The following is a 22920-nucleotide window of genomic DNA, read 5'->3' as shown; positions in this document are numbered from 1 at the left end:
ATGGAATGAAGTCAGTTAAGGGTTGAATACCATACCCAAAGCTGTTGGAAAGAGGTCAAGCCAAGAGGAGGTCTCCATGGCTGTGGCTTTCCCCTGAACAATGTTATTGAGTAACTTGGATAAATATCTTTAAAAGGCTTTTGCCCATTGTAAAAGGCACAGATGAAAGAGAAATAGCCCGCAGTTTGGCTGACAGAATCAGGACCCAGAATTATCTGAATATATTGATGTGGTGGTTGAATTAAATATAATTTAATGTAACAGATTCATATGTACGTTCATACAACTTGGAACCCAAACTTACCTGTGAATTCATTCATGTTTTGCACTGACTCGTACAGCAAATAAATTTTGGATCCTTATTGTGTGTCAGGCAATGGATAAAGAGTGGAGACAAGAGGGGTGCACACACTCACTTGTCCTTAAAGAATTAGTGGCTGTACAAATTGCTTGATTGGAAGCTCCATAAGAAAAGGAAAGGGAGTCTGGCTTGGTCATTATTGTTTCTCCATCACCTAGCATCTAAGAGCGCAAAGTGATATGGCTGAAGTTTTTAAAATATGGTGGGTGGAAAATGGAATAAAATTGCCTACTAGATTTCTGGGTGAGTCAAGAATTTGTGTGGCATTTTAGGGCCATTTTACCAGAGGGATAATAGATTTAAAAAGAACTAAGTAGGTTTATCAGATCATGTCACTGCCTAAAGCCTTCTAATACTATCTTATTGCACTAGGAATAAAATATAAGCCCTTTGCTATTGCCCAGAAAACACCATATTATCTGGCCCTGCCTCATTCTCTGACCTCATGTCCTATCGGTCATACTCACTTTGACTGTGTCCCTACCACAATACTTTCTTTCTGATTCTGTAACACACCAAGCTTTTATGGCCAAACTTATTCCTGTCTTAGGGCTTTTGCCTTTTCTGGTCCCTGGGACTGAACCTCGCCACTCCTAAATCTTTACATGGCCCAATTCATAGAGGACTCAGCTCCATCTTCTCCTCCTTTTTGTGTCTTCCAAGCCAGTCAAACCTAATGAGCCTACCTTCCATTGTTAACAAACTTATTTTCAGTCTCTCCACTAAAAAAGTAAGATAGTTGTTTATATATATCCCCAGCACCTAGAACGATGTCTAGCCCATAATAGGTACTTAATAAGCATATTTAAATGAATGCATCTTGGAAATAGCAAGAGTGTTAATCATAGTGAAGACATTTAAGTCAAATTGCCTTGATTGAAAAAAAGAAGTAAAATATATGTTACAATGAAATGATGTCAGGTTATAAGAGTTAAGCTAGATTGACTTGCTTTCCCTTCACCAAGAACAAAGGAATCTGCCATCAACCAATTTCACAACCATAAAAGTTTAACATGGTTTATTTCTATTGTTTTGGCTATTTAAAATAGTCATTTACTATACTTGAAATCATCACTATTGTTTATTTCACTTAGGAGTGTCTCCATTTACATGTTAGCATTATGCATTTATTGATTTCTGAATGCAGGTAAGTCTAAAGTTTACTCAATCTCTATGTTTATTATGTATCTCAGTAATAGAATTTCTATTAGGGTTTCTAAAGTACTGCCACTTTAGGACAACGACATAAAACTACCCAGATTCAGACAAACAATTTATCAGTTACCATGTTTAGAAAAATTTAAAAGTCCTATGATTTTATTATAGTTAACTTTGCCTAATTAAAAACACAAACGTGTGGTTATATGGTTCTCTTTTTCCAATGAGTTGGAAAATCATTAGTTAAATAATTACCATGTGTTAAACAGTACCAATGTATTGTTAGTTCCAGACCTTCATCTTATTCCACGTTAATCAGGATTCTCAACCTCTTTCATTTTTTTTTTTCCTTTTTTGCAATGAATTGTCTTTGAAAGATAGAAATTATAGGTGCTTAAAATAGTAAATGATAGCTCCAAATTAAAAGGTCTTACATTAGATAGGGCTTTCTCAAAGGACTTCAGAGCACTTTAGATCTGAATATAAGAATTACAATTTAGCAAAGGTATTTACCAAGAGATTAGAGTCTCACCTAATAAACTATCAGAGAATTAGAGATTCTCAAGATAAGAAGCAATTGCTAAATCAATTTTCCTATAAGTATTTGAGTATGCCTCTTTTACCACAACCTCACCAGTTTAAAGTTTTAATTTTTTTTACTATTTAAATTTTGTTTGATTACTAGTTTGAACATTTTCCCACATGACTATTTTCTAATTGTATTTCCCTTAGGTGAATTACCTAAAAATATCTTTAATAGTTGAATAAAATCATTTTCTAATTATTAATAGAAATGAGATGCTTTAAAAGGCAGACTTTATGTTTCGGGGAAGATGCACAGTTTTTATTTTCTCACTGGCATAGGGTTCCTAGATTGTGCCATTTGGTGTCCAAATGAGGAAAAAATCCAGGTGATATCTAGAGGTATTCTAGATTATTTATATATCCCTTTCCATTTATATATTTCATAGAAAAGGTAGAAACCAAATACTGTCCCCACAGTACCATCAGCCTACCAACTTGCATTGCAAAAACTTCAAGGGATGCAGGCTGTGGAAAGGGAACAAAACTGAAATATGACAGCAACAAAAGGCCTTCCCAAGGAACTTGAATGTAGAGTTCAACATCTAAATTAGCTATAAATAAATTTTTAGCTATTTCTGGACTAATTGTGTTTACTACAAGGAAAGGTAATATTTAAACATACTTTATACACATTGCAGGCTCCTGAATAATTTAATCTGTGATTCTCATTTCTATTTCACAAATATAGAAATAAATAATATATAGTATATTCCACTCAAATAACATCACAGAAAAATCTTCCTGTGTTATCTTGCTCTCCATACTTCCTAAGTTTTGAGGCTTTAACCTAAATGTTTTAGAAAGATGGAAACTCTTTTATAATCAACTTTAGTCTTTAACTCTTTCCAAAAATATTTGAAAGATATAATCCTTTTCATGGGAGCACAATGTAGATTTATATATAGTAATATTTTAAATATTTCAATTCTGGGGATTAAAGTATAAGGGTAAAGTGTAAGTGTATGCGCCTGACAGTATAGCACTTAAATAGATTCAGAATTGTTGCAGCTGATTAGTTAGGGGACTATCAAGTTAAATCTGAAGTGTCCTCTGGTTCAAATGCATTTGTGCACTGTAGTTGCACAGCTTACTAAATTAAAAGAACATCTTTTTCAGTGCTTCAAAAATGATGAAATTGTATATTGAATTCAAGGTTCAGAAGAGGTCAAAATTGCAAATCCACTGTTTTTTAACTTCATCAATAATCAAATTGTGCTATAGATACCTAGATACTTGACTCTGCTGCCAGAAATGACTTTGAAACACAGGAACAAAAATTGATTTTTGTGTTTCCAGCACCAACCATGGAGATATATACCTATTCTTGGCAAAGTGAATGTTTACAGAAGAAATAAATGAAGAAATCAATGAATGAGCAATAGAATGATTTCCTCAGCCATGTGTAATTTTTCTCTGGTTGTCTGTCCCATCCACTGTACTTATTGATTTATTGCATGTATGTGTGTGTGTGTGTGTGTGTGTGTGTGTGTACTTTTTACTACACTCTCCTCAAAACAGAAGCTCTCTGGCAAGGATATTCTGTGTGGATGCAGAATAATGACTCTACCCAAAGATGTCCACAGCCTGATGTCCTGTAATTCTGAAAATATTACCCTACATGGCAATAGGGGATTTCCAGATCTGATTAGGTTAAGGACCCTGAGATAGAGGGATTATCCTGGCTTTTTCAGGCAGATCCAGTGTAATCATGAGCATCTTTAAAAGTAGAAGAGGTAGGCAGAAGAGGAAGTGAGAGTGATGCAATGTGACTAGGACTCAACCTGCTGTTGCTGGCTTTGAAGATGGAGGAAGGGGGCCACAAGCCAAGCAATGCAAGCAGCCTTTAGAATCTGGAAAAGGAAGAAAACAAATTTTCCCTTAGAGCTCCTAGGAAAGAACTCAGTCCTGCTGACCTCTTGATTTAGCCCAGTATACGTATACAAAGGGACTCAGTTATCGCTAATGGTTGAACATTCTCATCCCTGCCTCTTTATTCTACCTCAGTGTTGGCTGCCCCATTCCAAGCTGTAACAGAACAGCATCAATCAGGATTTCCTAGTTTGCAGATGGCAGAGACCTATCTCATACTAGCTTAAACAAAAACAAAAGTGGGGGAGATGGTGCATCTCACGTAACAGACCTCTAAGGGATGGAGTTGGGCTTCAGTTCCAGTGGAGATGAGAACCCAAATCAGTCCCCAAAGACTCCCTGTCTTTGTGCTCTGCTTTCTTCTGTATGAAGTCTTCAGTACTTCCATGATTCACATGTTTTTGTGGCAAAATGACCCTCTTTCTTTCAAGGAAGGATTCTGATTTGCCTCTGTGGCCTGGGTGACTGAAAGGATGTTACAGTCATCCATTGCTACATTAAAAATTTGTCCTAAAACTTATTTGCTTACAATGCAAACATTTCATTTGTTTACTTATGATTCTGCAATTTGAGCAGGGCTCAGTGGGGACAGCTCATCTCTATTCTGAGGGATGCCAGCTTGAGATATCTCAGTTGGAGCTGGAGGATTCACTTCCAAGAGACCTATTCACATGACTGGCAAGTTTGGTGCTGGCTTCTGGCTGGAAGCTGAGCTGAGGTTGTTGACTGGAAGGCTCAGTTCTCTTTCAGGTGACCTCTCCACATGGTTAGGTGGGTGGCTAGAGTAGCTGAACTTGGTATATATATCAACAACAGACTTCCTCCTGAATATAAAAGTGGAAGTTTCCAGGCCTTCTTAGAGCTGACACAGGCCACTTATGACATGTTATTGATTAAAGTGGATCCCAGGGCCCAGCCTAGATCTAAGGAGAGGAGGCTGCATTCTCAACAACAGGAATGCATGTTGTCATTGTCATCATTTGCCAGGGGCTGCAAGAGTAGCATTCTTCCACAGTGGAAAATGGGGCTCTGTGAGTGATGGCCCCAACGGGACCATGTGGAAAATGGAAGGGACAGCTCCCCAAAGGACACAGGGCTGGAAACAAACCTCAGGTATCCAGCATAATCATTTCCTATCTCATTGCACATTTTCTGGAGTTGGAGATGTCATTAAAAAGTTGAGTTCAAAGTTAAAGAATATCAAGCTTTTCTCCCATTCAGCTTTTCTTATACAATAAATGAAAATGATGATAATATATACCAAACAATGCTACACAAGAATTAAATTGTGCAGGATCCGTGATTACTATACTATAATGTGGCTAGTCCAGTTGATATCCATTTATGGTGACTTTTTAAATATAAAATTCCATGGATATTACAGTGAAATATTTTCACCCTACACCTTTGTTTTATGGATTGTGTTTATTTCCAACAATACAGATCCCAAATTGTCAAATTACTTTGGCTGAGTTAAGGTAATCAGCTTTAAGTTAGAACACTTGAAATAGGTTTTTAGCATTACAAAGTTTTCTTTATAATATTAGCTAGGCATATGCTTAAGGGTATAGTGGACTCAAACTTCTCTTATTTGAATTTTATGTTCAGCAAATGAACATGAACTGTGGATGATTAGGCAGTATTGAGGAAATGTATGCATAAGGATTATTTAGGACTGAATCACCAAAGATCCTGGAATATTTAGCACACACTTGTTGATTGATTTTGCCTGCAGTAAATATGAAACACTAAAAACTATATGAATTATGCAGGATCTAGCCATCCCCATCAGGATTCTTTGGAGGTCGTTTCAGAAAGCATTTTGGCAGAGTATTCATTTTGTATTCATTTTCTCCAGGTCCATGTACAAAAGAGATATAGATCCATACAGAATGGATTAACACTGATTCTTTTAAAATGAAATTAAATATTTTAAACCATTCAAGCGAAGATTGATGATCTTTCCTAGCTAAAGCTCTCTTTGGTGGTTTATTTATCTTAAATATTATTTTTTGTCTTTCAGGAGGTATTATATAGCAAATGTGAGAGATTTATTAAAACCTTGGATCCCTTGAGAGTGCTTTAGGATTTTGCCCTGAAATCTGCAGATAGGCAAAATTCCTGATATTATGAGTTGGGATATTCATTGTAAGAGGATTTAAAATCACTGCAGAAGCAAGGGCTTGCTCCGTGTTTCCAAGCGTCAGAAAGACCCAGCTACTTCCACAGGCTCTCAAATTAAAATGGGGCAGGACGGGAAGCGTAGTATGAAAGAGAACAATTTAGACCAACTGGAAGGTATTGAGTTCTCTTAAAATGGCTTTTTATTCTAGAGTGATAATATATCCAGGTCTAGAAGCAGACAGAATGATCAATCTTTGCATTGTACATGGAGAGCAGATCACTTTTTTTTTTTTTTTTTTTTTTTTAAGATTTCCATTCTTTAAAGCAGTTTGAGGCAGTGTTGGAAAGAGCAGGTATTTTGGTGTTTTGTAGATCTGGAGGAGTTAGAATCCCCAATTAGCTATATACAAGTCATGTGTCTTTGAAACATTCAAAATAGCCCCTTTTCTTTTTCTATAATAACTTTTTTGAATCTCAGTCTTCTATGTTCTTGGAGTTGTTCTGAAGATCCACTGAGAGAAAATCAAATGTGTCCTGTACTACACAGCATTATATGATTATATGTTTAACATTTATATTATTAATACTATTATTCATAATAATAAAACATGATTAGCCTCTGAATGATCCATGGAAAAATCCAAGTAGGTTGGACAAGTTTTATTTCTTGAAAGTATGTTCATTTATAGAATATATATGTAATCCAAAGTAGTTAATGAATTTTCCCCATTATTTTTAAAGTACTAACCCTTATATTGTTGGCTTTCAGTGGATTCAAACTCTGGAAAGATGACTGTACAAATTTTTCCTGAATCGCTGGAGGATTTTATTTCAGTAACTGTCACCCAGAAGGGCTGTGGTGTTTATAAGGAGACATTTGGCTTCTGGGATGGTTTCTTGAGATGATTTGTATCCGGTCACAGGAGGGCTGGCAGCGGTATAGCCTGGTATGTCTGTTAACTGTTGGTTTCCCTGTGTTTCTCTCCCAGCCATCGGCAGGACCCTCATCCCCCGTTACTTTAGCACTGTGTTTGAAGGAGGGGTAACTGACCTGTACTACATTCTCAAGCACTCCAAGGAATCCTACCACAACTCGTCCATCACGGTGGACTGCGACCAGTGCGCCATGGTCACCCAGCACGGGAAGCCCATGTTTACCAAGGTACGGGGCGGACACAGCCACCCACACGGCGTCCTCTCGGGGGGCACGGAAGGGTGATGGTTACGGTGTGCTTCTGCGACGTTGGGCTGGTTTCTTGGCCTCTTTCAGCACCATGAAATACTTTCTTTTGTTTGTGTCCACTCTTTTGGCGAATGCCTTCCTGAGATATCTAAGATATCTAGACACTGAGCACTTGAACGTCAAGATGTGATAGAGCCTGAATCCTAAGAGGATGACAGTGTTGACATCCTATTAAACTTTAGTTGCTTAGTTTGAATTTTTTTTTTTTTTTTAATATAAAGGTCTCCTATAGCTAAAGGAATATTCTTCTATGGCTGTGCAGTCAGTATTTGTATTCCATTATTAAAATTAAACAAGTTTAAAAGTAAATTCAAATTTCAAATCCAGGGTGGGGGGTGGAAATCAATTAAACAGACCCCAACCAGCTATAATCTTTAAGGAACTTGAGAAGTAAAAACACAAAAAAAATGTAAATAAAATTAGCCAATTTAAAGTTCAAATGACATTTCCCCAAATTCTATGATTGGGCAGTGGATCAGAGAAGCAGTGAGTGAGCACAGTGGAGCCATTGGCTGGTTGTAAAAGGTGAGTGAAGAAAATAGTGGAGAGAAGGATGAGTGTCAGGTATCAGGTAACACAACCTCTGTGGCGAAATTCAAGGAGCTCTGATCCGTGCTCCTTGGGATACACAGGTAATTAATATATGGGAATATTCCATCTGTGCACAGATATTTCTGAAACACTACAGATGATCCCTTTATATTCTGTCCCAAGTAGAAAAATTAGTAAGAACAAATATTTAGTCATATATTCTGGCAAATAGTTTAAGGGCCACTAATTCATTGCATTAAACCAAGAGATATCTCCTTTAGTGCACAACACAAATGAAGACAAAAGTGCAAATTTTAAAACTGAAGGTGTGTTTTTTACTTATGTACAGTTTGGCTGCAAAAATAAAAGAACTTTTATTATTTATTGATCTTAATATGCAGTTTGATATTTCTAGTATTCCAGACTGGTGTAAAAAACCAAAGACAAAGGTAATGGCAATAAAATGCAAAAGCAAATCATCAGATGCCATTGATTTTATGGTGCCTTGAATTTACCTAGGGGTTGGGAAAGGTGTCTGGGAAAGGAGTAGGGGTTGTGGTTTTCTCTTTCTTCCTGTTTTAACAATCGGGCAGAGAGGAAATTTGTTAGTGAGGGACAAAGGAACTTCCCACTGAATGCAGGGAAAAGTCCATACCGGAAAGAGAATTTTGTCATGCGGAAGGGAACGTTCATCTAGATAACTGTTTAATAGGTCTCATTTCATTTTGGAGACTAAGAACATTTATATAATCTTGAAGAGATAAACCTATTTCTAGTGTTAGTAAGTCTGAGCACTGCAGAAAAAGCCTTTATCATTTTTCTCTATGCTTAGTGTTATGTTTAAGTAATTCAAGAAAAAACATACTCATTCCTTATGTTTTAAGAGAAAAAACTGATAATTAAGTAAAGTTTTGTCACAATTAAGGAGCTACTTCTAAAGTCTGTAGACGTTGACAATAAAGTATGTATTTTTACATGTTTACTGGCATTCTTTCTTTCTCAGGCAGCAACTTTTTCATCATTGACAGTATCTTCAGTTGCTCTGAAGATACAGTGCTACACATTTGGGATTTATTTTAGATTTCAAAAAAAAAAAAAAAAATCCCATTCTTCTGGGGAATTGAGGTAGGGCTGCTTTATTCAAATCAAGAAACTGAGATTTTTCTTCCTTCTATTCTTTCTTCTCCTGGAATGCCCACTCTCTGAAATGACTGAGGGGTTTTTAAGGTATCAAGGGCAGTCACCGGAAATACTTGCACGCCATCCCTAACTCCCTTGCCTCAAGCCTTAATTATTTAAAAACCCGTCCCCCATTCCATCTTACTCTAACCCATGGCAATGTATTTGCCCATTCTCATGATGAATTTTTCCATACTGTGATGAAAATTATCACTTTCTGGGAAATGCAGCTTAGTTACATGGACTTACTCCAGAAACTAATTATGCACATTTATTTTTAGGAAATTTAAAAGGATTCATTTTTTTTTCTTTTCCCCTCCTTGTTGGTTATTATACTACCCAAAGAATCTTTCAAATTTTTCTTTTGTTCTCATATTAATTTAAAATAGCCCATCTTCCCGTAATAAAATATATTAGTATAAAAGAGTAGGTAAATGACCTTTCAGCATCACAAAGAAAAATAGTTGGGAAGCCCATGCTTTATTTTTAAAGGGGGTCCTGCTATTAGTATATGGCATTACTGAGTGTAGGCAGCACTGCAGTGTTCTAATTTAGACTATCAATAAAAACTAATTCCCCAAATAGCATCTGACCCAGTGGTTCTGAGTTGCTTTTATGAAAATTTGGTCAACTAGTGAATCGAAAATCAGCCACAGTCCAAATCAACAGTAATATTTAATATTCCTCAGGAGTATAGTGCATAGTTTGCAATTTCCTGATCCCAGGAACATTATAGATTATGGATAAATATGTAATTAGAGTTTTAAAGCACACATTATAAAGCCTTTCTTTAATGTTTCCAATGTTGACTCAAATAGCAAATAAGGCTCAATAATCAAAGCAGCATGCATCAAGGTTTTTTGAGTCAAAGACTCCCAAGTTATATTTGAGGGTGCAAATACAAGCAATTGTTGAAAAGAACACTCTGAGGGACATTAGTGGGGTTGTTTTTAGGTTTTACAAACTGGAACAATAATTACAGCCGTAACTGAACAGCCTTATCACCTCTGTAAACATAGGTTCATATTTCTGTTGGTCTCATTATATATTATGGAATCATTTATACTGTAGAAAAGTACTGTGCAAGTGTGCCAACCAGTTTTCCTATATGAATAGTCTTTGACAGTTATTTCATCATTCTTGCCTTCACCAGTGTACCAGTGTACCATGGTACATGCACTGGATTTATATTCTTATCCTGACTGTAACCAAATTATAATATTAACGATTGCACCGGTGTACCATGGTACATGCATGGGATTTATATTCTTATCCTGACTGTAACCAAATTATAACATTAACGATTAACTTGAGAATGTGTCTAATTCAACTCAGATTCAGTTCTAAGATTCCTGTCTTGCACACAGTATATATATATTTACAGGCGCTGTACCTTTAAGTAAAATTCTAGTTCTATGCAACTGTTAATCTAAAAGCACTAAAAAGCACTATTCCATGAATGCTGCTGCAAGCAAAAAGACCAAGAAAATTAAATAAGCGCTCCCACCTAAAAAGTGCATTTTATTTCATCAAAGCTTTATGAGAATCAGTGTACTGCATAACTGCATGGGCAATATTGCTTTACAATTAGTCAAAGAAAGAGAAGGGTTAAAAAGCTCCAGGTTAGTTTGAGAAATGGTCTTTTTTAGTTCTCCTGTTCCTGGCCTAGTCTCAGCTGGCACGTGATGCACCGAGTGCCTGCCAGCCCCTTTCTTGTTGATCCTCCGGAGACCATCTGTGTTGGGGGCATTGATTAGAGTGTGTCTGCTGGGATTACATCTTTTCTGTTGCCATGCCAACTAATCAGCTGATTTTGGTTACCACAGAAACAAAATGTCAGAGCTCACACTACAGTAACATGAATTCAGCACAACAGAAAATGTTTTCTTATTTGGGGACCCTTTTGATTTTGGATTCTGAGTGAAAGGCAGCCTAAAAAAAAAAAAAAGGCCAACTTTAGATAAAAGCTACATTCATTGATTGATTAAGAGAAATGCACAGAATTTTTCTGAGAAGAGAAAAGATTAATTCCCTTTTATGGGCTATGTCATTTCAGCATAAGGAATATATATGTATTTTTTTCTTACACTCCTCTATTCCATTTGGTGATTGTTGCATGTAAGATTAATCACAAAGCTTTCCATTTCCTTTCACTGCCTTAGTGTGGGGTAGGGGTGGAGGTACTGCATAAAGTTTGGGAGGAGGCTCTGGGAGTGAATACTTGGGGAGAAGATCGTCATTGGTCAAAAATTTCTTCCATCCTTTCATTCACAGAAGTTATTTGATTTTCCTTAAAGAAAATCCCCCAACACAGTCAACTCAGATTCAGTTTTAAGATTTCTGTCTTGCACATGGTATGCCCTGGATAAAGCTGCTTCCTTGGTTATGACTGAGGAAGAAGGAGCATAAAACTTGTTGCAATTTTCCATTCTGTAGACCTGTGACAGTTTGACTGCAAGAAGGGTCCCCAACTGGTTTATGATGTCACAGTGAACAAAGAATACAATTTAACTTGACCCTACAGATGCTTCAATTGAGAAATTCATCAGAAAGACTACATACATGCCTTCCCATTATGAAATTCTATTCCAGTACAAGTAAAGCAGAGCCTCCACCTGCCCTGGATTTATGGTTCATAAACACAGAACAGATAGATTAGATAATGAAGAAGCATGACATTTAACTGGGCTAATATTTGCTTAAATACCCAATAATCCTCTCTCTTAAAAAAAAAAAAAGGATTATAGCATCCAAATATCCCCATCCTATATTGTCAAGACATTTCACTGCAATGGCTGGCTGTGGTTACCTCCCTTTTGTAAAAACCTTCACCACAGGTGGCTTCCATCACTCTAACACCCCTGTGGGAATTGTGTTGCTTAATCTCCATGGAAGTCTTTTGAAAACCTTGGTAATTTAATTCTAATGCTGTTCGTGCTCTGGGGGCCGTGGCTTGGGGACGCAGAAGCCTTCTCCCATTTCCATGTGCTCAACTCTCATGACTACATGCAAGAAATGAGGCTCTGAAGACAGCTCAGCCAGGAAGTTTGGGGCAATGTTCCCAAATGCCGGTGATTACCCACAGATTCTGCTAATTGGATCTGAGGTAGAGGTCTTCACCCAAATTATCAATAATTATCTTACACGGCTTCTGAGACCTTGATTGAAACAAAGATGGCAGCTATTGACAGCCTCTTTCTTGTTTCAACACTTGCAATTCTCCTGCACTGGCATTTGGCTTGTTTAAGGAAAATATTAACCTAAACAGAGGACATATAAAGTACCCAACCCACTGCCTAGAGCATAGTTAGAACTTGTGTGTTTTGTGTATTCCCAAAGAGAGAAGTGATTTCAAATGTTTCATAAAAGGTGATATAAATTATTAATCTTCATGGATTATAGTTTTAGAAATGATCATATCCCCTATGCAGTTAATCATCATTTATATTTTTGTAAGTGTGTAGAAAAGTGATTTTCAGAGTTTCTATGTTTGTTTTTAGACTAGGAGACTTACTCCATAAAAGGTTTTATCAGAGACTCCATATATTAATACATAAAATTGAAGCTGCTCTGGTTGAATCCAGGGAACAGGTGAGGAGTTCAGAGTCCAGGTGGAAGCCTGGCTCCTCCCGGCAGATCCCCCCACATGCCTCTCATGAACCCCTAAGTCTCCAGTAGCACATTATGAAAAACACTGGTTTGGGTTCTGTGTTCTCTTTGGCTATGTTTCTTTTATCTTTAGAACAGTTGTCTTCCTGTGTGCCAGGTATGATACTGGGCAGTCCATATACACAATTTCATTTACTGTGTTTGCCCAACAGCCTACCTGAGGATATTATCATCCCTATTTTACAGATCTGGAAACTAGAACTTAGAGATTTATTTGTTTTCTTTTTTCCCCCAAAGTTCCAGAATGAGTCAAAAAAGGAACCAGGATTTGATCTTGCACTGACTAATGCCAAAGCCTCCAACCACTGCTTGGCACTGCTTTCTTTCCTACAGCAAATGTGGACTGATTAATGAGCTGTAATTATTTAAACTGGACCAATATGCTACCACCACTTCCTGTCTTATAGTAGAAATAGGTTCAGTGGTGTGTGGATGCCTAATTTTCTTCCATCTCAAAGTTGCTAACAGTGAAAAGAAATGTAAATAAAGTAGGACGGGCATGCTAAAAATCATTTTAATATCAAAAGAAGAGAAGAGCACCACCTTGCTACTCATCACTGTATCAAGGAAAAGAATCTTAGGTATACCATTATGTTTCATTAATAATACACATATTTCTTAAAAAGATAAAATTGCCTTCCAAAGACTGACCCTTTATGCAATCAGAATTGTTCATTGCTGAGTGATGTGATGGGATGTGATTCAAGGAGTATTCTCTAAACATGCCTCTGCTCTCCACTTGTGTTTCTGATACTCACTACCTTGGGTTAAGCATCATCTTCTAGAATTTCTCTTTTGTGAAAGAAAAATTCCTCTAGGCTGAGTCACCTTGTAGTATATAACACTTGAGAATGAATAATTTTATCAGATACTCATTCCCAGGGTAGCATAAACAAGATTAGAACACGAATTCAAGATTCAATGACAGAAGGATGAGGAAAGTAGAGGAAATAGCACTAATTAAAAGAGTACCATTTTGCGGGGAGAGGGGTACATACAGTGCCCTGCAAGCTGGGTTTCCTCCCCATATTTACAGATGCACAAATGGAGGATCATAGAGTTTTAGTAGATCACATGACTAATAAGCAGTAGCTCTGGCTTTAGAACCCAGGGACACTGACTCCAACATTTACACTCGTCTCTTCCTGCTTTGGATAAAGAGCTTGTGTCATCTTTGCCAAAAGCCAACAATGTCCAAGGACAGTAAGGGAGACCACATTGAGTAGCTGATGTATGATCTACAAAATGTGTCAGTCACGATGTATGTACCAAATGTGTTTGTCATTTCTAGGTCTGTACAGAAGGCAGACTGACTTTGGAGTTCACCTTTGATGATCTCATGAGAATAAAAACGTGGCACTTTACCATTAGACAATACAGAGAGTTAGTCCCAAGAAGCATTCTAGCCATGCATGTAAGTAATTTGATTCTATTTTTCTTTTCTTACTTTTACCCCACCCCTCACCTCCACCCTCCACCCCCCTTTTACTCAAGAGGAGAAAGCATAGTTTTCTCTCAGGGAAGAACTCCAGTTTTTACACTTTGGGTAATTAACTCTAAATATTGAGTTTTGCCCTCAAGTATTTTAATCCTCAGGCCCTTTTTCACCCTCTGGTTTTGGTGCATTGTGAGACTGTTTTTGATACTTTTTTTTTTTTATTTTAAACTCCAAATTGAGGTGACCTCAGTAAACAGTTTGTACTTTTCTTAAGTTCCAGTCAGTCATTATCAAGGACTACTCTGCCTGGGCAAATAAACTGGGAAAGAAATAAAAAAAAAAAAGTCAGAAGAACAGTTTCCAGTTTTGATTAAAACCATCTGATGTGATGGGTGACTCAGGTTCCTTAGATTTACGTACAGGAGTCTGTCCTCCCTAACCACGGTGCTGGATATTGAGGTGGGATATCTGGGGTTCTGTGGTTTCGTTTGGCCGGAAGTCACTGAATTTACCGAGCACCATCTAGATGCAAAGACTGACTCTGCCAATCTAGAAATGTGTTTTAAGATCAGAACTGACAGAAAGTAGTCAGGTGCAATTTCTTACATAGTCAAAACGTATCAACTTAAACAAATCCCTCCTCCACAGTGCATGAAGCAGCAGTTTCCATGAAATAACTTTGGAGCAAAATCAGACTTAATGAGCCTGACAGTTAAGCCCTGTACAGTTAAAGGATAATAAAATAACAGTAGCTAGTATTTATTGGATGCTTACTCTGCCAAGCCTTGTGCTAAACATTTTGTATACATTGTATTTAATCCTTACAGCAACTCAAAGAGGTGAGTTATCGTTCCTATTTGAGAGATGAGAAACTGAAGCGCAAAGAAGTTCAATAAGTTGCACAATGTTTTTCAGCCTGAAAGTGTCAAAATCAAGATTTCAACCCAGCTGGTTCAGACTCCCAAACCCAGGCTGTTAAGCCCACTGCCTCCCAACTAACTGGCTTCAGTCTGACCCCCCAGGCTCCTGTCCTTGGCCCCCTCCTCCTGACCTACTGGTTAACCCATTCTCTGCACTTCCCATTGACCGTGGGGTTTCCAGCTGTGGCTCCCCCTTTCTCCTGCTGCATTTTGTTGCCTATTGTTCGGTTTGCTAATGCTGCCGCTATGCAAAATACCAGAAATGGATTGGCTTTTATAAAGGGGGTTTATTTGGTTATAAAGTTACAGTCTGAAGACCATGAAAATGTCCAAATGAAGGCATCAACACAAGTATACCTTCACCAAAGGAAGGCAAATGGGATCTGGCAAACCTCTGTGAGCAGGGAAGGCACCTGGCTGGCATCTGCTGATCTCAGGTTGTGTTCCAGCTCTACTCTCAGCTCCTGTGTGTTCTTCAAAGTGTCTCTCTTGGCTACAGCACTTCCTTCTGTTTTGAACTCTTTTATAGGACTCCAGTCCTATAAAATGAATGGGTGGGGTAACACCTCCATAGAAATTATCCAATCAAAGGTCTTGCTCACAATTGAGTCACATCTCCATGGAAACACTCAATCAAAGGATTCCAACCTAATCAACTCTAATATGTCCGCCCCACAAGATTGCATCAAAGAACATGGCATTTTGGGGGACATAATACATCCAAACCAGCACACCTATCCACACCCCTAGTCCTTCTTCATGTTTCTAAGCCCAGTTCAAGTCCTCCACTCTTGCTGAAGCAGCCCAAAGTATCCACTGGTATTACTCTTTCTTAATAGCATGAGAGGCAGCAGAGGCTGGTGTTTGGAGCATGGGCCCCGGAATAAGACCATGTGAGTTTGCATCCCTGCTCCCATCTGACCTTGGGCCAAGGATGTGACATCTCTGGGCCTCTGGTCCCTTATCTATAAAATGGGTGCAATAATAGAGCTTGCTTCACAGGATTTGTTTGAGGGTTAAAAGAGTTAATGCACATAAAACACATAGAACAGTGCTTGGCACACAGTAGGTCCTCAGGAGGTATAGACTATTGCTTAGCAGCAGCAGCACTATATCCTTTTAAATTCATTTATTGTTATCCTGTCTTCCGAGTGAAGTGTAAACTTCTTGAGGTCAGCCACTACTACTTGGTGCCTCTCTAGGATCAACTCTTCCAGGCCCATGGAAGGGTTCAATAAATATTAGATCAATGTCCAAAAAGTAATTCAAGAGACTCAAGACCTTCCAGAAATTGACATGAAAACTGATAGACTATAACTGTTTTTGCCTACATTTTGTTTCTTTTTTTTTTTTTTAATCATCATTTTATTGAGATATATTCACATACCACGCAGTCATACAAAACAAATTGTACTTTCGATTGTTTACAGTACCATTACATAGTTGTACATTCATCACCTAAATCAATCCCTGACACCTTCATTAGCACACACACAAAAATAACAAGAATAATAATTAGAGTGAAAAAGAGCAATTGAAGTAAAAAAGAACACTGGGTACCTTTGTCTGTTTGTTTGCTTCCCCTACTTTTCTACACATCCATCCATAAACTAGACAAAGTGGAGTTTGGTCCTTATGGCATTCCCAATCCCACTGTCATCCCTCATAAGCTACATTTTTATACAACTGTCTTCGAGATTCATGGGTTCTGGGTTGTAGTTTAATAGTTTCAGGTATCCACCACCAGCTACCCCAATTCTTTAGAACCTAAAAAAGGTTGTCTAAAGTGTGCGTAAGAGTGCCCACCAGAGTGATCTCTCGGCTCGTTTTGGAATCTCTCTGCCACTGAAGCTTATTTCATTTCCTTTCACATCCCCCTTTTGGTCAAGAAGATGTTCTCCATCCCACGATGCCGGGTCTACATTCCTCCCCGGGAGTCATATTCCACGTTGCCAGGGAGATTCACTTCCCTGGGTGTCTGATCCCACGTAGGGGGGAGGGCAGTGATTTCACCTTTCAAGTTGGCTTAGCCAGAGAGAGAGGGCCACATCTGAGCAACAAAGAGGCATTCAGGAGGAGACTCTTAGGCACAAATACAGGGAGGCCTAGCCTCTCCTTTGCAGCAACCGTCTTCCCAAGGGTAAAACTTATGGTAGAGGGCTCAACCCATCAAACCACCAGTCCCCTATGTCTGTGGTCATGTTAGCAACCATGGAGGTGGGGTAGGCAAATACCCCTGCATTCTCCACAGGCTCCTCAAGGGGGCACTACATCTTTTTTTTTTTTTTCCTTGTTTGTCTTTTTTCTTTTTTCTTTTTTTTTTTTTAACTTTCCCTTCTTTTTTAAATCAACTGTATGAAAAAAAAAGTTAAAAAGAAAACAAACATACAATAAAAGAACATTTCAAAGAGACCATAACAAGGGAGTAAGAAAAAGACAACTAACCTAAGATAACTGCTTAACTTCCAACATGTTCCTACTTTACCCCAAGAAAGTTACATAATATAGCAACATTTCAGTGAACTTGTTCCTACTACATCCATCAGAAATTAACAGACCATAGTCATTTCTGGGCATCCCCAGAACGTTAAATAGCTTATCTGTTCTTCTTGGATTATTGTTCCCCCTTCCTTAATTGCTCTCTACTGCTAGTTCCCCTACATTCTACACTATAAACCATTTGTTTTACATTTTTCAAAGTTCACATTAGTGGTAGCATATAATATTTCTCTTTTTGTGCCTGGCTTATTTCGCTCAGCATTATGTCTTCAAGGTTCATCCATGTTGTCATATGTTTCACCAGATCGTTCCTTCTTACTGCCGCGTAGTATTCCATCGTGTGTATATACCACATTTTATTTATCCACTCATCTGTTGAAGGACATTTGGGTTGTTTCCATCTCTTGGCAATTGTGAATAATGCTGCTATGAACATTGGCGTGCAGATATCTGTTCGTGTCACTGCTTTCCGATCTTCCGGGTATATACCGAGAAGTGCAATCGCTGGATCGAATGGTAGCTCTATATCTAGTTTTCTAAGGAACTGCCAGACTGACTTCCAGAGTGGCTGAACCATTGTACAGTCCCACCAACAATGAATAAGAGTTCCAATTTCTCCACATCCCCTCCAGCATTTGTAGTTTCCTGTTTGTTTAATGGCAGCCATTCTAACCGGTGTTAGATGGTATCTCATTGTGGTCTTAATTTGCATCTCTCTAATAGCTAGTGAAGCTGAACATTTTTTCATGTGTTTCTTGGCCATTTGTATTTCCTCTTCAGAGAACTGTCTTTTCATATCTTTTGCCCATTTTATAATTGGGCTGTCTGTACTATTGTCATTGAGTTGTAGGATTTCTTTGTATATGCAAGATATCAGTCTTTTGTCAGATACATGGTTTCCAAAAATTTTTTCCCATTGAGTTGGCTGCCTCTTTACCTTTTTGAGAAATTCCTTTGAGGTGCAGAAACTTCTAAGCTTGAGGAGTTCCCATTTATCTATTTTCTCTTTTGTTGCTTGTGCTTTGGGTGTAAAGTCTAGGAAGTGGCCTCCTAATACAAGGTCTTGAAGATGTTTTCCTACATTATCTTCTAGGAGTTTTATGGTACTTTCTTTTATATTGAGATCTTTGGTCCATTTTGAGTTAATTTTTGTGTAGGGGGTGAGGTAGGGGTCCTCTTTCATTCTTTTGGATATGGATATCCAACTCTCCCAGCCCCATTTGTTGAAAAGACCATTATGGCTCAGTTCGGTGACTTTGGGGGCCTTATCAAAGATCAGTCGGCCATAGATCTGAGGGTCTATCTCTGAATTCTCAATTCGATTCCATTGATCTATATGTCTATCTTTGTGCCAGTACCATGCTGTTTTGGCAACTGTGGCTTTATAATAAGCTTCAAAGTCAGGGAGTGTAAGTCCTCCCACTTCGTTTTTCTTTTTTAGAGTGTCTTTAGCAATTCGAGGCATCTTCCCTTTCCAAATAAATTTGATAACTAGCTTTTCCAAGTCTGCAAAGTAGGTTGTTGGAATTTTGATTGGGATTGCATTGAATCTGTAGATGAGTTTGGGTAGAATTGACATCTTGATGACATTTAGCCTTCCTATCCATGAACATGGAATATTTTTCCATCTTTTAAGGTCCCCTTCTATTTCTTTTAGTAGAGTTATGTAGTTTTCTTTGTATAGGTCTTTTACATCTTTGGTTAAGTTTATTCCTAGGTACTTGATTTTTTTAGTTGCTATTGAAAATGGTATCTTTTTCTTGAGTGTCTCTTCAGTTTGTTCATTTCTAGCATATAGAAACATTACTGACTTATGTGCATTAATCTTGTATCCCGCTACTTTGCTGAATTTGTTTATTAGCTCTAGTAGGTGTATCGTCGATTTCTCAGGGTTTTCTAGATATAAGATCATATCATCTGCAAACAATGACAGTTTTACTTCTTCTTTTCCAATTTGGATGCCTTTTATTTCTTTGTCTTGCCGGATTGCCCTGGCTAGCACTTCCAGCACAATGTTGAATAACAGTGGTGATAGCGGGCATCCTTGTCTTGTTCCTGATCTTAGAGGGAAGGCTTTCAGTCTCTCACCATTGAGTACTATGCTGGCTGTGGGTTTTTCATATATGCTCTTTATCATGTTGAGGAAGTTTCCTTCAATTCCTACCTTTTGAAGTGTTTTTATCAAAAAGGGATGTTGGATTTTGTCAAATGCTTTTTCAGCATCTATTGAGATGATCAATTGATTTTTCCCTTTCGAGTTTTTAATGTGTTGTAATACATTGATTGTTTTTCTTATGTTGAACCATCCTTGCATGCCTGGAATGAACCCCACTTGGTCATGGTGTATGATTTTTTTAATGTGTCTTTGGATTCGATTTGCAAGTATTTTGTTGAGGATTTTTGCATCTATATTCATTAGGGAGATTGGCCGGTAGTTTTCCTTTTTTGTAGCATCTTTGCCTGGTTTTGGTATTAGATTGATGTTAGCTTCATAAAATGAGTTAGGTAGTGTTCCATTTTTTTCAATGTTTTGAAAGAGTTTGAATAAGATTGGTGTCAGTTCTTTCCGGAAAGTTTGGTAGAATTCCCCTGTGAAGCCATCTGGCCCTGGGCATTTATTTGTGGGAAGATTTTTGATGACTGATTGGATCTCTTTGCTTGTGATGGGTTGGTTGAGGTCTTCTATTTCTTCTCTGGTCAGTCTAGGTTGTTCATATGTTTCCAGGAAATTGTCCATTTCTTCTACATTATCCAGTTTGTTGCCATACAGTTGTTCATAATATCCTCTTATAATTTTTTTAATTTCTTCAGGATCTGCAGTTATGTTACCTTTTTCATTCATTATTTTGTTTATATGGGTCTTCTCTCTTTTTGATTTTGTCAGTCTAGCTAGGGGCTTGTCAATCTTGTTGATCTTCTCAAAGAACCAACTTTTGGTGATATTTATCCTTTCTATTGTTTTTTTGTTCTCTATGTCATTTATTTCTGCTTTAATCCTTGTTATTTCTTTTCTTCTACTTGGTTTAGGATTGGTTTGCTGTTCATTTTCTAGCTTCTTCAGTTGATCCATTAGTTCTTTGATTTTGGCTCTTTCTTCCTTTTTAATATATGCGTTTAGTGCTATAAATTTCCCCCTTAGCACTGCTTTTGCTGCATCCCATAGGTTTTGGTATGTTGTGTTCTCATTTTCATTCGTCTCTATATATTTAGCAATTTCTCTTGCTATTTCTTCTTTAACCCACTGATTGTTTAGGAGTGTGTTGTTTAACCTCCAGGTATTTGTGAATTTTCTTAGTCTCTGATGGTTATTGACTTCTAATTGTATTCCATTGTGGTCAGAGAATGTGCTTTGAATAATTTCAATCTTTTTAAATTTATTGAGGCTTGTTTTATGTCCCAGCATATGATCTATTCTGGAGAAAGTTCCGTGAGCACTAGAAAAGTATGTGTATCCTGGTGATTTGGGATGTAATGTCCTGTAGATGTCTGTTAAATCTAATTCATTTATCAGATTGTTTAGGTTTTCAATTTCCTTATTGGTCTTCTGTCTGGTTGATCTATCTATAGGAGAGAGTGATGTGTTGAAGTCTCCCACAATTATTGTGGAAACATCAATTGCTTCCTTTAGTTTTGCCAATGTTTCTCTCATGTATTTTGTGGCACCTTGATTGGGTGCATAGACATTTACGATTGTTATTTCTTCTTGCTGAATTGCCCCTTTTATTAGTATGTAGTGGCCTTCTTTGTCTCTCAAAACATCCCTGCATTTGAAGTCTATTTTATCTGAGATTAATATTGCTACACCTGCTTTCTTTTGGCTGTAGCTTGCATGAAATATTTTTTTCCATCCTTTCACTTTCAGTTTCTTTGTGTCCCTGTGTCTAAGATGAGTCTCTTGTATGCAACATATTGATGGTTCATTTTTTTTGATCCATTCTGCGAATCTATATCTTTTAATTGGGGAGTTTAATCCATTTACATTCAACGTTAAAACTGTGAAGGCATTTCTTGAATCGGCCATCTTATCCTTTGGATTATGTTTGCCATATTTTTCCCTCTCTCTATTAATATCCTTTATTGTACCCATACCGAATCTCTTTAGTACTGAACCTTTCTCCAGGTCTCTCTGTCCTGTCTTTGTTTCTCTGTCTGTAGGGCTCCCTTTAGTATCTCCAGTAGGGCAGGTCTCTTGTTAGCAAATTCTCTCAGCATTTGTTTGTCTGTGAAAAATTTAAGCTCTCCCTCAAATTTGAAGGAGAGCTTTGCTGGATAAAGTATTCTTGGCTGGAAATTCCTCTCACTCAGAATTTTAAATATATCGTGCCACTGCCTTCTTGCCTCCATGGTGGCTGCTGAGTAGTCACTACTTAGTCTTACGCTGTTTCCTTTGCATGTGGTGAATTGCTTTTCTCTTGCTGCTTTCGGAACTTGCTCCTTCTCTTCTATGTTTGACAGTGTGATCAGTATATGTCTCGGAGTGGGTTTTTTTGGATTTATTCTATTTGGAGTTCGCTGAGCATTTATGATTTGTGTATTTATGTTGTTTAGAAGATTTGGGAAGTTTTCCCCAACAATTTCTTTGAATACTCTTCCTAGACCTTTACCCTTTTCTTCCCCTTCTGGGACACCAATGAGTCTTATATTCGGACGTTTCATATTATCTATCATATCCCTGAGGTCCATTTCGAGTTTTTCAATTTTTTTCCCCATTCTTTCTTTTATGCTTTCATTTTCCATTCTGTCATCTTCCAGGTCACTGATTCGTTGTTCAACTTCCTCTAGTCTTGTACTATGAGTGTCCAGAATCTTTTTAATTTGGTCAACAGTTTCTTTAATTTCCATAAGATCATCCATTTTTTTATTTAGTCTTGGAATGTCTTCTTTATGCTCTTCTAGGGTCTTCTTGATTTCCTTCATATCCCGTACTATGGTCTCATTGTTCATCTTTAGTTCTTTGAGTAGCTGCTCTAGGTGGTGTGTCTCTTCTGGTCTTTTGATTTGGGTGCTTGGGCTTGGGTTATCCATATCGTCTGGTTTTTTCATATGCTTTATAATTTTCTGTTGTTTTTGGCCTCGTGGCATTTGCTGAACTTGATAGGGTTCTTTTAGGGTTTGTAGACCAGTTGAAGTCCTTATCTCTAATTTATCAGATCTACAGCTTCGTGGAGTACACTTTCTCTAACTAACCAGCAGGTGGCATCCACGAGCCACCTGTTCTCCACAAGCCAGTTCTCCCCTGCTTAGCCTTTTTGGTGAGTGGGGGAGTGAGTCTTGTGGGGCCCAATTGGTGTACCAAGCTTGCGTGTGTAGTTGGTGTTGCCTGCCCTGTATGTGGGGCGTGTTT

At 37.8% G+C, this 22920-nt stretch overlaps 1 protein-coding gene across 12 annotated transcripts in view; it reads left to right on the top strand.

The window, feature by feature from the left end:
- The window catches only part of LDB2 (LIM domain binding 2), a 413802-nt gene that overhangs the window by 302646 nt on the left and 88236 nt on the right, over nt 1-22920 (top strand). For all 12 annotated transcript variants that reach the window (XM_037829445.1, XM_037829443.1, XM_037829444.1 and 9 more), the window contains exons 3-4: nt 7087-7259; nt 14011-14133. In XM_037829445.1, coding sequence (XP_037685373.1) covers nt 7087-7259; nt 14011-14133 — 296 coding nt within the window. The remainder of the gene's footprint in view (nt 1-7086; nt 7260-14010; nt 14134-22920) is intronic.

This window comes from Choloepus didactylus, chromosome 3 (assembly GCF_015220235.1).
Source record: "Choloepus didactylus isolate mChoDid1 chromosome 3, mChoDid1.pri, whole genome shotgun sequence".
Classification (NCBI taxonomy): domain Eukaryota; kingdom Metazoa; phylum Chordata; class Mammalia; order Pilosa; family Megalonychidae; genus Choloepus; species Choloepus didactylus.
This window is presented reverse-complemented; position numbering and strand designations above follow the sequence as displayed.